At 39.8% G+C, this 14,242-nt stretch overlaps 1 protein-coding gene across 7 annotated transcripts in view; it reads right to left on the reverse strand.

Annotated features, from left to right (window-relative positions):
- Nucleotides 1-14,242, reverse strand: part of PDE1C (phosphodiesterase 1C) — a 536,801-nt gene that overhangs the window by 60,706 nt on the left and 461,853 nt on the right. For all 7 annotated transcript variants that reach the window (XM_027539481.1, XM_027539484.1, XM_027539485.1 and 4 more), the window contains 2 exons: nt 6,389-6,619; nt 118-195 (listed from right to left, as the gene is read on the reverse strand). In XM_027539481.1, the coding sequence (XP_027395282.1) occupies nt 118-195; nt 6,389-6,619 (309 nt within the window). The remainder of the gene's footprint in view (nt 1-117; nt 196-6,388; nt 6,620-14,242) is intronic.

Genomic DNA, 14,242 nt, shown 5'->3' on the forward strand with positions numbered 1-14,242 from the left:
TTTTTTGGGGTATAAGACTATATTAACAACCACAATTTCAACTTTATGTGTAATTCTAACAAGCTTGCATTAAATTGCACATTTTATGGAAAAATATAATGGGAATTATGCTCTTACCATCTGTTTTCTTTGAATCATTTCCGACATCGGATTGATCCTTCTTGCCTGTCTTATTTTTACCATCTTTCAAGTCACCTGAAAGTAATAAACATGACAAACAGTATGTATAAAGCCCGGGGAAGTTATAAATGTCTTTAAACCTGTCAAGATAAAAAAAGAAAACAAAGCACTGCATCAATTTCGTCTTGAGGGCTTACACGTCTGAGTGTAAATATCAGGAAATTGGATTAGGTCCTGGAAGTTGGATTATGATCTGGAAATCAAGACTAAAAGTTCATGTTAAACAGGATTGTACTTAAGTCAATGATGTTTATTTTCCAAGGCAGGCAGTTAAGCTTTACTGTTAGGCTGTGGAGTGAGGAAAAACCTGGGTTACTCTAAGTTATATTAATTAATAGCTACTGTTTAACTTCTATGTGCTTTTCCTTAGCTGCACAATGGGGATAATAATGCCTACTTTATAGACATAATATAAGGACAAATGCATTTAAGGTATTGAATGTGCTATCTCGCACTTCACTCAATGACGGCTTTACAGCTCTAAAACAGAGCTGTAAAGCGGCACTTTAATTAATGAGTTTGTTGAAGTGTAATATATAAAAGTTAAAAAACACTATGCACACAAATGTAGAGTGAATGCATGCCAAAAATTTATTTAATTCATTTATGAGGGAACCAGGAAGATAATAAGGAAATGGCTATTTCTGGCTGTTTTAGAAATACATTAAAATAAGATTACTAGGTTAGAGACAAACCTGGTTATGTCCTACAGAGCAAAAAAATTGTTAATTGTTGGGGTTATCATCCCTAACAGTCAAAAATCTACAAGTTCTCACAGAAAGTCACAGTACCTAGGCTTGAGTCAAATAGTAAACGATGAAGCTAAACACAGTCATGTTCTTCTAAAGCAAGGAGTCAGCAAATCATGAGCCAGTCCACGAGCCAGTCTGGCCCGTTACCATTAATGGATGTAAAGTTTTATTGGAACCTAGCCACACCCATTCATTTACATACAGTCTGTAGTTGCTTTTAAGCTGCAGTGGTAGAGCTGAACAGTTACAACAGAGACACACAAAGCCAGGAATATTTACTATCTGGGCCTACACAGAAAATGTTTGCTGTCCAAGATAGTTAAATAATCCTTGGGCAGATTTGTTTGAAAATATGCTTTTCTAGCATTGAAAGGACATGGCAACATTTTTCTCAAACTCTCAAGTTTCAGATATTTTTCTTACAAAGCATACTGATGGCAGCTTTCTTTCTAGCCTGCATAAAACCAAGAATAGGTCACTACTGAATTACTGGCATTATTTAAGCAAAAAGATCCTAATAATTATTGCATCCAGGAAGAAGGGGGAATAGGGCCTGTGGTGGGAGGGCTACATTTACCCTTTCTACTTTCTTTGTGCCAGGCAGTATGCTAAATGCTTTGCATGCATCATTTCACTCAATTTGTACAGCAATCCCATTATGAAGGTATTATTATTGATAGATAAATTCATCAAAGATTCATTCACTAAGTGATCAATATGCTGAATAATAAGTCACCAAATGATTGAGGATGTCTTCCAATTTGAATTTTGCCTTGAGTTCACTGCAAGTTCACACACTGGTCGGGCCAACCGTGTTGAGTTGCAATGGACTGCCAGCCTTCTAGTGTTTCACACTCTCCCAGGCCCCATCTCTCCCAGACTTTGCAGAAGTATCTCCCTCTGCAGCAAAACTGTTGCTATTGGCTACTTTAGATTTGGTTTAAACCATTGATCTGACAAATGACCAACTGACCATTTTGCTTAAATATTAAACAGACGAATGGATGTGAGACTCGTATAAACATCTCAATTTTATAGCTATGGAACTTGAAGCACAAGTAAAGTAATTGACCATAACATACACATATGGATCTGATTTTAGAAGCCAAGTTCTCAAGTACTGTATTTTGCAACTTCCCTAAGAAGTTTAAGTTCTAGATTTCAGACTTCCATTTACTGTTGCCATTTCTAAATGCTTTTGGTCTACTGATTTATAAAGAAATGGTTATGTAAGGCTAATTCAAGATGAATTCAAGGATAATTCAAGATAATTATCTAAGGATAATTCAAGATAATTAGGTTGCAATACATTCTTAAGTAGCTTTGCAATACAAAATAAGTAGTTTTAATGGAATTTGACAAATTCTAAGCTTGGGGGAAGGGGAGCCAACTCTGGCCAGAGTGCGAGCAGGAGTCTGAGCGCAGTACGTGGTTACCACCACCACCAATGGCCAAAATAGATGGATTCCTTTGGCGACCCATGGCACAGTCCAAACACTGGCTTTTCCCTGTTTTAAGGATGCCAGAAATGAACTCAAGGATGATCTTGAGCCTTGCAGTCAAACCAATTCCCTGCAGAAAAATGCTCTTTCTTTCCTCAATGAGCCTTCATACCCCTAAAGCACAATAATTTAAGCTTTCAGGGTTGCCCTGCATTGGAGCTTTACCCACAGTTGCAGCAAAGCCAGGAAGTCAGCAGGAGAGGTTTGGTGTGCTGGATGCTGGCCAGCAGCCCATGGCAGGCTGGCCTGCCTTCTCCTCAGTCAGGGTTGGGGAGGCTGAGAGGGAAAGTGCCTTGATGGAGACCAAAGCTTAGGGGTTCCCAAGATTGCTGATAGGGGCTCAAACTTCTAGAACCCCAATGAGCCAACGTCCTTCAGTTCCATCCTAAAAGTATCTTGGGCAGCCACAAAGAAGGGTGCCAGGAAAGTGACATATGTTTGTCTTATGATGTTCCTTGAATGGAATCCATTAGGAATTTCCCATGGGTTGAAAATGGACTAACAGCTGATATGAGCTGTTATTCAATAAACATGGGGAAACAAAGCGCCTTTCTGTGCAGTTACAAATCATTTTAATTAGGCTGGTGCAACCCGGTCCCAAACCACCATCAGCCTTTCTTATTACTGCTCAAAATTGATTTATTTTCCCACCTCTCATTTAATACTTAATTTTTAAGGGAAATGGCAGACCAGTGCTTACTTTGGGAAGTAAACACAGTTGTGAGTCAACCCAGCCTAGTTGAAAATTTGGACTCCTATTTGTGCCTTTCAGGCTCTCCCCCTAATTATCTTCAAAATATTGATAAATTATTGTCACCTCTGCCCTCACTGGGTATTAATTTATACCTGTCTCATAGAATGTATAACCTCCTGTGTGACCAGCGTATTTGTATTCATTGGTTTCATTTCCTGACCATATAACTATGGCCCAGGGACCAAACCTGACCCCACTGCCTGGTTGTATATGGCCCACGACCTAAGAACAGTTTTTGTATTATTAAATGGTTGATAAAAAAGAGAAGGTTATTTAATGTTATGTGAGAATCTAAATGTTCATAAATAAAGTTTTATTGCAACACAGCCATTCTCATTTGTTTACATGTTATCTGCGGTTGCTTTTGTGCTAAAACAGGTCTCTGTTAAGCAGTTGCAACAGAGACCAAATGGCAGCAACGTATAACATTCACTATCTGATCCTTTATAGAAAGAGTATGCCAACCCCTGGAAGAAGTAGATTATAAACATTTTGTGGACAAGAGTTGAATCTCAATGTTCTTCTGATTTCCCGCTCTTCCCGACAGTGCTGAACCTCTCAAATAGGGTCATGCTGGCGAAAGAAGATAGAATTTGGATCTACATTATCCTGGAATTTGGCCTAAAATCTCTACTGAATGTTTCCTTGGGCTTAAGCAAGTGATTTAACCTCTCTGAGTCTTAGTTTCCTCATCTACAAAATGGAAATGAGTATGTCTACCTCACACAGTTGTTAGGATTTTTAAATGATTTAATGTGTATAAAATCCCACCTATAATGTCTAGCACATGTTATGCATTCCATAAGTGTTACTGACATAATAATAACTTTTTTTTTTTTTTTAGTTAAGGAAAAGGCATTTAAAATCCACATTTCTAATAGGAAAAACGTAGAGAAGAAACACATCTTGCCTTTCTCACAGCCCTTATGTACTCCTCCTTTGGGAAGGAGATGCTTATCTAAAAGGAAGAGTTGAATATGCATGGTTCAGTCCAGCCACCCACTGTCCAGCCCTCAACCCGCTTTGAGATGTGTTTTCCACAAGACACACCCCTTTTCTGTTACTGCAGAAAGAGCTTGCTCCGGTGGAGTGATGGGGCGAGACCTGAGCCCATCTGCTCTGCTGGTGTCTGGTGGGCTAAGCCTAGTGTAGGCCATATGTGAGAAGCCCACACTCAGCAGACCAACTCTATGTTTTTCACTTCACAGCTCCACTGGCAGTGGAGCTAAAATTCTGACCACTTTTTGATTCTTGCATCTCTCAGTTGGTTCATTCCTTGGGAGGAAGAAAGGAGTATACTACATTGCTCTCTAGGGCTTTCCAGGTGGCCCAGATGGTAAAGAATCTGCCGGCAATGCAGGAGATCTAGGTTCAATCCCTGAGTCGGGAAGATGCCCTGGAGAAGGAAATGGCAACCCACTCCAGCGTTCTTGCCTGAAGAATCCCATGGACAGAGGAGACTGGCGAGCTGTAGTCCATGAGGTCACAAAGAATTGAACACAACTGAGCATGCATGCACTAAAACTTCATCAGTTCTATTATAAATTCTTATTAAATTGAATATATTTGCCAGACTATGATACTTGAATACAGAGTCAATCAGTTATGAGCAGGCTCCAGAACCTGGCTGCTAACAGGCTGGGCAAGTCAAATGATGGCCTCCCTTGCTTCCTGGGGTGCTCTTGGGGCTTACCTGAAGGAATTTATGCAAAGCTCTTGAGGCATGATATGAGCTATTAGCATTATTTTATGGATTAAAATATTGTTTTCTGATTCTACATGCTAATATGTCAGTTGCAAAAATACTTGGGGAGTGTTACGCTAACACTTTCAACATACTTCTCATTTACCTGAGCGGCATAGTGTCATAGCTAGATCATTCAGAGGAGATCACCTGGATCTACCAGGTAGATAAGACAGTGAATATGTAAAGAGAGAATTTGTTTATTTACTAAAAATCTTTTTTAAAGTATGGTCTTTTTAATTTATTTTTTGGCCGAGCTGTGCAGCTTGCAGGCTTCCCAGGGGGCTCAGTGGTAAAGAATCCACCTGCCAATGCAGGAGACACAGGAGACACAGGTTTAATCCCTGGGTCGGGAAAATCTCCTGGAGGAGGAAATGGCAACCCACTCCAGTATTCTTGCCTGAAAAATTCCCATGGACAGAGGAGCACTGTGGGCTACAGTGTATAGGGTCACAAAGAGTGGGACAGGACTAAACACAAGCACAGCTAACTCACAGTACGGCTTGTAGGATCTTAGTTCCCCGACCGGGGGCCAAGCCTGGCCCCCTGCAATAGAAGCACGGAGTCCTAACACTCCTAAACTGCCACAGAATTCCCAGGACAGAACCGAAAACAGCACCTGGTATATAATCAATAAATGCTAGTTGTTTTGTTGTTGTTGTTATCACTATTATTGTTGGAAGGTCACAAGTGGCCCAGGCTGTGAGCAACTATTATTATGCACATTTTACAGAGACAGTGGAGGGTTAAGTAACCTGGCCAAGACCAGAAAAAGTGAGAGGCATAGCTGTGACTTGAACCCAGGTCTGTTGGACTGCCGAACAACCTCACCACAGGCTGGCACTTGTCAGCTCCAGTGACTCTGAACTTCCTGCTGTTCCCTTAAACAAGGTAACCAATTCCATGCCCCTGTGCCTTAGCTCCGCTTATTCTCTACGGCTGAGAAGTCCCTGTGTTCCCCCAAATTTCTGCATTTAAAGTCCACGTTAGACACCACCTCTTCTTAAAGTTTTATTTGACATTTACTACATCTGGCAATCCCTAGACCGAACAGATCTTACACAGACATGAGTCCCGGCCCTCCCGGGGGAAGGTACATACAGAAAGCTGCCTTTCCATTCATCCATTCTGACACTAAGCACTCAGAAATTGTACTGGGATTGCTAATACGAATTTCTCCTTTAGAAAGCAGGCATTTGCCAGAGTCTCCAGTACAGCTGGGCAGGGCCCAAAGGTATAAATCTCCCCACAGACAATGGCCCAAGCAAACTTCTGGCTGCCTTTGATGGGATCCTGATGGGATCCACAGCTCAGAGAGATGTGATCAGCAGCAGCTGGAATGGCCAGGCTGTCCTGCTCTGTGAGCTGTCCTTGCAGGGGCAGTTCTTTGCCAGCGTCCATTCATCATATCATTAACACCCTGAAAAAAGCCTTTCACCGGCACGATTCTACTCACCATTCTGCTGCTTTTCTCCTGATGACTTCTCAGTTTTGGAATTTTTCCCATGAGGGTTGTTGCTTTTATTCGTTCGTGTTCCATTGACTTGATTCTTAGCTTCCCCAGATGTCTTTTTCTCAGCTTTACCAGATGCACTTTCTTCAGCTTGGCTTTTGGCTTCCATTTCCTTTTGCTTCTCCTCTGCAGCCAGGCGAGCCTTTTCTTCTGCTTCCTTCTTGGCTTTCTCCTCTGCATCCGGGGCAAGTCAGGAAAGGTGGAGAAAAGGTAAGAAGTCATGCCACTAGGAGAACTGTCTCTCTGAACAAAAACAAGAGTTTGCATTGGGAGTTAATGCACTAAAATGACCTAAGGTGTTTACCAAGTGTTTGGAATATAATTTTGATTAATTCAAGTCAGATTGGTACGTATACTCAGGAAACCTATAAAATCAGTTCAATGGTGATGTCACTTCCCAAAACAGTACGTTAGAAGAAGGGGCAGGGAGAAAGTAATAATAAGGATAATAATAATTAATAAACCAATACTGTAACTGGCATTATTAATATTACTATTATCATCAATAAGTTCTCCTGAATGCATCCTCAGTGTCAGGTATTACACTAAGTGCTTCTTAAGGATTACTTCCTCTCATTCTCAACCTTATATGGCATATACTATTATCATAACCCTATTTTTGAAAAGTGGAATCAAGGCTCAGAGACATTACAAAACTCTCCTACAGCCTCACTGAATGTAAAAACTGAAGCTTCATGTACATTTGGAGTTTAAACATAAAAAATTGATTACAAAACAAAAAGACTTGGACAAAAACCACCACTGAAATCATATAGTTTCAGGCTACTGTCTATGAATTTAAAAGTGGGAAGAGAGTAATGAAGCCTCACGGAAAAACATGGTCTCCAAACTGGTATCCAAACCAGATGAGAGGTGGCCTTGAGTATGGCCAGGGATCCTGATCTGTGTCTTCCTCTTTAATGAGAGGATATCAGTCTTATTTACAATTTGGTTGACTGAAAGGGTCTGGCTCTATGTTTAACCAAACACATAGGGTAACTGCCTATCATCAAGGATTCATGAAAAACTTGATACATTCATTCAATTAATATTTATTGAGCAACTACAGTGTCAAACACCATTTTAGGCACTGGGAATACAGTAGTGAGCAAGAAGACTTAAGGAGTAGAAAGGACAATAATTAAACTAATGAATCACTAAGATAAATTTCAGGTGCTTTACAAAAAAAGGAAACTGGAGTAATATGGTAGAAAATGATCAGCATACGTGAAGGACATAGAGTTACATAAGGAGGTGAAGAAGGAGATTTAACTAAACTTTGAATGATGAATTGTTGACCATGCAAAAATAAAGGGAAAAAGTATTCCAGGCAGAGGAAATAAAAAATGTAAGGTCATAAGATTGGACCAAGGTTGGTATGTTCCAGGGACAGTGAGTTGGCCAGTATGGTTAAATCAACTTAAAAGTGACAGGTGATGTGGTCAAGCGACGAATGACATGTAAGGCTGGAGGCAATGAAATGAAGCTTGGTTGTAGGAAGTAACCTACAGAGACCAATAGAAGATACCTGACAAAGACCAATTCTGCTTTAGGGTCTAGAGACTTCACTGTCCAGCATTCAAATCACTCAAAAGGTCTTTCACCTCCACTCTGAAAGACTAATTGTATTTTTTTTTCTCTAAATGTGTTACAAATATCCCACACCTCATAACCAAGGGTCCTCTTTATTTCTCCTGGTTAGTCTTGGTCCAGAAACATCTGGCTTTTAATCGAATGGGCACCAGAGTCATTATCCACGTGATTGTGTTTCCCTTTGTTTCAGCTGCTAAAGCGCACAAAGCTCAGATTTGGTTTCAGGTTCACATGTTCACAGGGCTTTATGGCATTATACTTCGTGCATGTCTATGATCTCTGGCTTCATTTTACTCTTCTTGCCCTTAAATTTGCCTGGCTCAGATGTCCTTAATACATTATGAAGTTTTCATTCATCCTTTCACTGATTCATCTATCCACCCCTTCACTCAACCAAACTAATGCACTGGCCTCATCTCAGACAAATTAAATCGGACTCTGGAGGGAGAGTGGCAAGAACAGGATATTTTTAATGCTCTCCAGATGATCTAACACACAATCGGGATTGACAAGCATTGGTTTAAATTTTAAATGTTTGCAATTCACCGTTTCATGACATTCTACTTCCCCACAGGATGTATTTATAATTTACAATGTAAAGATAAGGAGGGCTTCCCTGGTGGCTCAGTGGTAAAGTATGCACCTGCCAATGCAGGAGACACGAATTCAATCCCTGGTCTGGGAAAATCCCAAACGCCATGGCACAGCTAAGCTTGTGCACCACAACTACTGAGGCTGCGCTCCCTAGCCTGGGAGCCGCAACTACTGAGCCCACGTGCCACAACCAGTGAAGCCCACATGCCTGGAGCCTGTGCTCTGTAGCAAGAAAAGCGACTGCAATAAGTAGCCCACGCACCACAACTAGAGAGCAGCCTATGCAACAATGAAGACCCAGCACAGCCAAAAATAAATAAATAAATAAAATTATTTTTAAAAGGTAAAGAAAAATTTCTTTACAAAATCACATAATTATGTGCATATGTGGTAGGTCTTCTGATTTCTACAGAAAGGTGCAACTAGAGAGTAAAAGAATACCCTTGCAGAATAAGACAGGGAAATGGCATCCTCGGTAGGCTCAGGCCCAAAATGGCTCCTCTCATGTTCACCCAGACTTCCTCTCATGCTTCTGTAGTATCCCAAGAACACAGGTCAAATGTCACCTCCATCACTGAACCCCCACTGCTTGGTATAGTGTCTGTCACCTAGCAGATGCTCATGAAGTACTTGATTTCTACATGAAATGTACACAATGGCTTTGATTCACCCTGTCTGCCTATGAACCTGACTTGATTCCATCATCAGCAATCCAGGTCAGTATAAAATACAGAAACTATACACACTCTGAAGTCCAGTCCTGAAAGAATTAGCCATTTGACTGTAGCTGACTGTAGGTAAGAAAAAGAGGACTGTACTTACTGTACAGAGAGGGAAAGTGGGGCAAGGGGGAAGATAATTCGTTTATACTTAGGCATCAGGTAAAATAATGTATAATCCCTTTATAGAATCCCCTCTGAATCTGTGGCAAACTTTAAACATTCAGAATATCTCCAAGTTAAAAGTAATTTTGATAAAAGCTGAAGGTATTAAATTCTGGTTTGCTACAAGAGCACAACATATTATCTGAGCAATAAAAATTCATTTGACAACTGAGTCAGACCAATTTTATATGGAAAATCTAGAAAAAAAAAAAAAACTGGGGGTGGTACATTTCAGAAACAAGTCTGTTTGGGCTTAACCACAGCTGACAATAGGCAATTAATGTTTAACTTAATGAATGGTAGCATAGGAAATAGATGGGGAAACAGTGGAAACACTGTTAGACTATTTTTTGCGGCTCCAAAATCACTGCAGATGGTGACTGCAGCCATGAAATTAAAAGACGCTTACTCCTTGGAAGGAAAGTTATGACCAATCTAGATAGCATATTAAAAAGCAGAGACATTACTTTGCCAACAAAAGTCCATCTAGTCAAGGCTATGGTTTTTCCAGTGGTAATGTATGGATATGAGAGTTGGACCATGAAGAAGGCTGAGCGCCGAAGAATTGATGCTTTTGAACTGTGGTGTTGGAGAAGACTCTTGAGAGTCCCTTGGACTGCAAGGAGATCCAACCAGTCCATTCTAAAGGAGATCAGCCCTGGGTGTTCATTGGAAGGACTGATGCTAAAGCTGAAACTCCAGTACTTTGGCCACTGCATGAGAAGAGTTGACTCATTGGAAAAGACTCTGATGCTGGGAGTGATTGGGGGCGGGAGGAAAAGGGGACGACAGGATGAGATGGCTGGATGGCATCACCGACTCAACGGACATGAGTTTGATTGAACTCCGGGAGATGGTGATGGACAGGGAGGCCTGGTGTGCTGCGATTCATGGGGTCGTAGAGTCGGACACGACTGAGCGACTGAACTGAACTGAATTGAACTGAGCTTTTATGATACCATAATCAGATGTGATGCGATTCCTTTCCTTGCAGCAACTGCGTTTCAGTGGATTGTTCTGAAATGGTCTACAACCTTACTCTACTCCCATCTCTCCCTCACATCTCTGAAATATATGACATTGATGTGATCAGCCATCAGCTTTAAGTGCTACTACTCCAAGTAGGTAGACAAAAGCAAGTAAACACATATATAAGAAAAGAAAAAATAAACTACAGGAGATACATCTGTTCCACTGTAATCTGATCCCCTTATATTTTCAGGGTGAAGTATTAATGACATTAAATCTTTCCTACTATGAGATAAAGCAGGTGATAGAACAATTAATTTGTATCTGATTACAGGTTCCAGAGATGACATATATGTACAGAATGAACTTTGGGGGCTTTAGATTTAACATCCTAGGCTTCTAGACTAGTAGAAAGCAAATGCTGTAGTTCAATCTCATTTCCTTCTGCTTTTCAGTTCACACTATGTATGGTGATGTGATCATTATGCTGCTGCTGCTGCTGCTGCTGCTGCGTCGCTTCAGTCGTGTCCGACTCTGTGCGACCCCATAAACGGCAGCCCATCAGGCTCCACTGTCCCTGGGATTCTCCAGGCAAGAACACTGGAGTGGGTTGCCATTTCCTTCTCCAATGTATGAAAGTGAAAAGTGAAAGTGAAGTCGCTCAGTCTTGTCTGACTTAGCGACCCCCCGGACTGCAGCCCACCAGGCTCCTCCGTCCATTATGAGAATGGCCCAAAACAAGGAGCTTAAGAGTTACGGCAGCACAGACCCCTCATGATCCATAAATTATTAATGCATTCCTCCTGAGAGCTAATTCTATCCCACACTGAATGTCTGTGCAGTCTTGGAGAAATACATTGATTTCTTCATTTTACTTGCTTTTCTAAATTATGATACTATAGGCTCTTGCTTAAAAGTGGTATTGGGCTAATTATCTCTTAATATAATTCTCTAAAATGCCTACCTAAACTACCTACAGAGAAAGAAAGAAAGAAACGGAGAGAAACTAACTTAAAAAAAGACAAACAACATACTAGATTAGTTTTGAATAGTCAACTTTTGATAATATGTAAGTACAACATAAAGGTACTCCTAGCCACTTCAGGACTCAGAAGATGTTTCCATGGTACCTTTCTAAAATTTTTAACCAGAGTGCTTCAGCTGACAGAAAAATTTAGTCAACATTAAAAACTCAGAATGAGGAAAATATGTTAATGATGTGCAAAAATACTAGTAAATCATAGTGTTAAATAAAAATAACTATTAAGTTGGATATAAAACTTGATGCAATTATTTAAAATAATATTAAAGGATAAGTTAATTATAAGTCTTCTTATGACATGTTGTGTCCGACTCTTTGTGACTCCATGGGCTGCAGCCCGCCAGGCTCCTCTGTTCATGGGATTCTCCAGGCAAGAATACTTAAGTGGGTTGCATTTCCTTCTCCACGGGATCTTCCCAACCCAGGATTGAACTCAGGTCTCCTGTACTACATGCTAGCCATCTGAACCACCAAGGAATTATAAAATAGTCATTTACTTACAATTTACTTATAATCACCTAGGTTGAAAATCTTTTATTATTTCAATAAAAACTGAGTGACAATGGAGGAAATTTTTTAAAATTCAATAAACTTCTCAGCATTTGCAAAGGAGTATCATTATATACTATTTCATATTTACATTGACAGAGATATAATTCAATAAAAATATAAAGCTAATCTCTGGGAAAATAAAAATAAGATGTATTTTGAAAGACCATAAACAAAGTTAAAATACATAGGACAAACTGACTGACTAACTAACTGGATGGAGGTAGGATAGAAATTGCAAGACAGTTTGTCAACTGAAGAATTGCTATCCTTAATATACAAAGAGTTATTATGAATCAATAATAAAAATGTAAACATCCTCAAGAGTAAAATAATGGGAAAAAATATAAAGAAATGGCATTCTCACTACACTTCTACTGAAGGAGAACACCTAGTTTAAAAAAAAAAAAAAAACTTTCCAGAAACAAATTTGATAACATATATCAAGAGCTTTAGAATTTTTCACCTACTTTGATAGAGAAATCAAATATTTAGAAATATATTCTAGGTAAATGATCATATGGAGACTCAAGATTTATGAATTTGGATGTTCATAACAATGTTATATACAATAATGAAGAATTGGAAACTAACATACTCAGTAACAGAGGGATGGTTCAACTATGATATTACATACAGTAGCCATATAAATCACACTTTCTAAGAATATTCAGTATAAGAATAAAATCTTCAAAATAGAAACAGAGAAGGAAAATACAATATTACACTATGATCTCAATTTAAGGAAAAAATGTTTACTTATGAATATGTACAAAAGGGAGCGTCCCAGGTGGCTCAGTGGTAAAGAATCTGCCTGCCAACGCAGGAGACACAGGTTCAATCTCCAGGTCAGGAAGATCCTCTGGAGGAGAAAACTGCAACTCACTCCAGTGTTCTTGCCTGGAAAGTCCCATGGACAGAGGAGCCTGGCAGGCTACCGCCTGGCAGGGGTCACAAAGGACTGGATAAGACAACAGAGAAGGAGCACGGTGCACAGGAAATCAAATTTTAAAAAATTACATCAGAATTTCAACAATAGTTACGTTTTGCTGGAATGAGCGACTTTTATTTTCTTCTTTGTATATTTTGTTTATATTTCAGCATTGTAACCTAGACACCTATTATTCTTACACCAGAAAAACATGTTTAAAAAGTGTCAAATTCTGAATGGAAACTGATCAATATTGATAATACTTGCAAATTGTTATGCCTACATATCTTTGTATGTGAATAATGAGTTTCAGTCCTGAGAGCTGTAAAAAAATATATATTGATTCAATCTTTCCTGACAACTATGTGTTCTGGCCTAGCTAGATAGGTTGATTAAAAAACTAAAGCCTTAGATTTAATTCCATTTCTGATCAATTTAATAACAACATATATTCAAGTGCCCCAATGCAGGGCAGCCTTTGCTGAAATCAGGATTTTCCGGTGAAAAAGAATCACGAACAAAACATTCTTGGATAGTGCAGCACAAATCAATCACCAACAGAAAAACAGATGCAAACTGAATAAGAAAATGTTATAAAATATTAATTATACGCTGCATTTTGACCACCACTTTCTTAACTTTGCATTTAAACTTTCTTTTCCAATTTTTCAAAATAAAAGCTACCACTTATCAGGCAATAACCAGGTGCAGGCTCTGTTCTCATTCTTTACTTATATAATTTCTGTTCTTTGCACCACCTCTGTGGTATCTATTATTATCCCCCAAAGGGAATTTTCTCAAAGAATCTGCCTGGATTTGCCAAAGAGCACAGGGCAAGTAGGGATTCAATTCTCCCGTTCCCCAACTAACTTTTGCTTTGATACCCAAACTGTCCTCCTAAAAAAAATACATAAACCCTGGGGGCTGTGCCTTTGTCAATCCCTTTTGCATTGTTCCCCACTTCATGCTCAACTCCAGACATCCTTCAAATCCTAGTTAGACACAAGAAGCCTTCCCAAGCACCTCAACCAGGCTGCTGCTGCTACTGCTGCTAAGTCACGTCAGTTGTGTCCGACTCTGCTCGACCCCATAGACGGCAGCCCACCAGGCTCCCCTGTCCTTGGGATTCTCCAGGCAAGAACACTGGAGTGGGTTGCCATTTCCTTCTCCAATGCATGAAAGGGAAAAGTGAAAGTGAAGTCGCTCAGTTGTGTCTGACTCTTAGCGACCCCATG

This window comes from Bos indicus x Bos taurus, chromosome 4 (genome assembly GCF_003369695.1).
Source record: "Bos indicus x Bos taurus breed Angus x Brahman F1 hybrid chromosome 4, Bos_hybrid_MaternalHap_v2.0, whole genome shotgun sequence".
Taxonomy (NCBI): domain Eukaryota; kingdom Metazoa; phylum Chordata; class Mammalia; order Artiodactyla; family Bovidae; genus Bos; species Bos indicus x Bos taurus.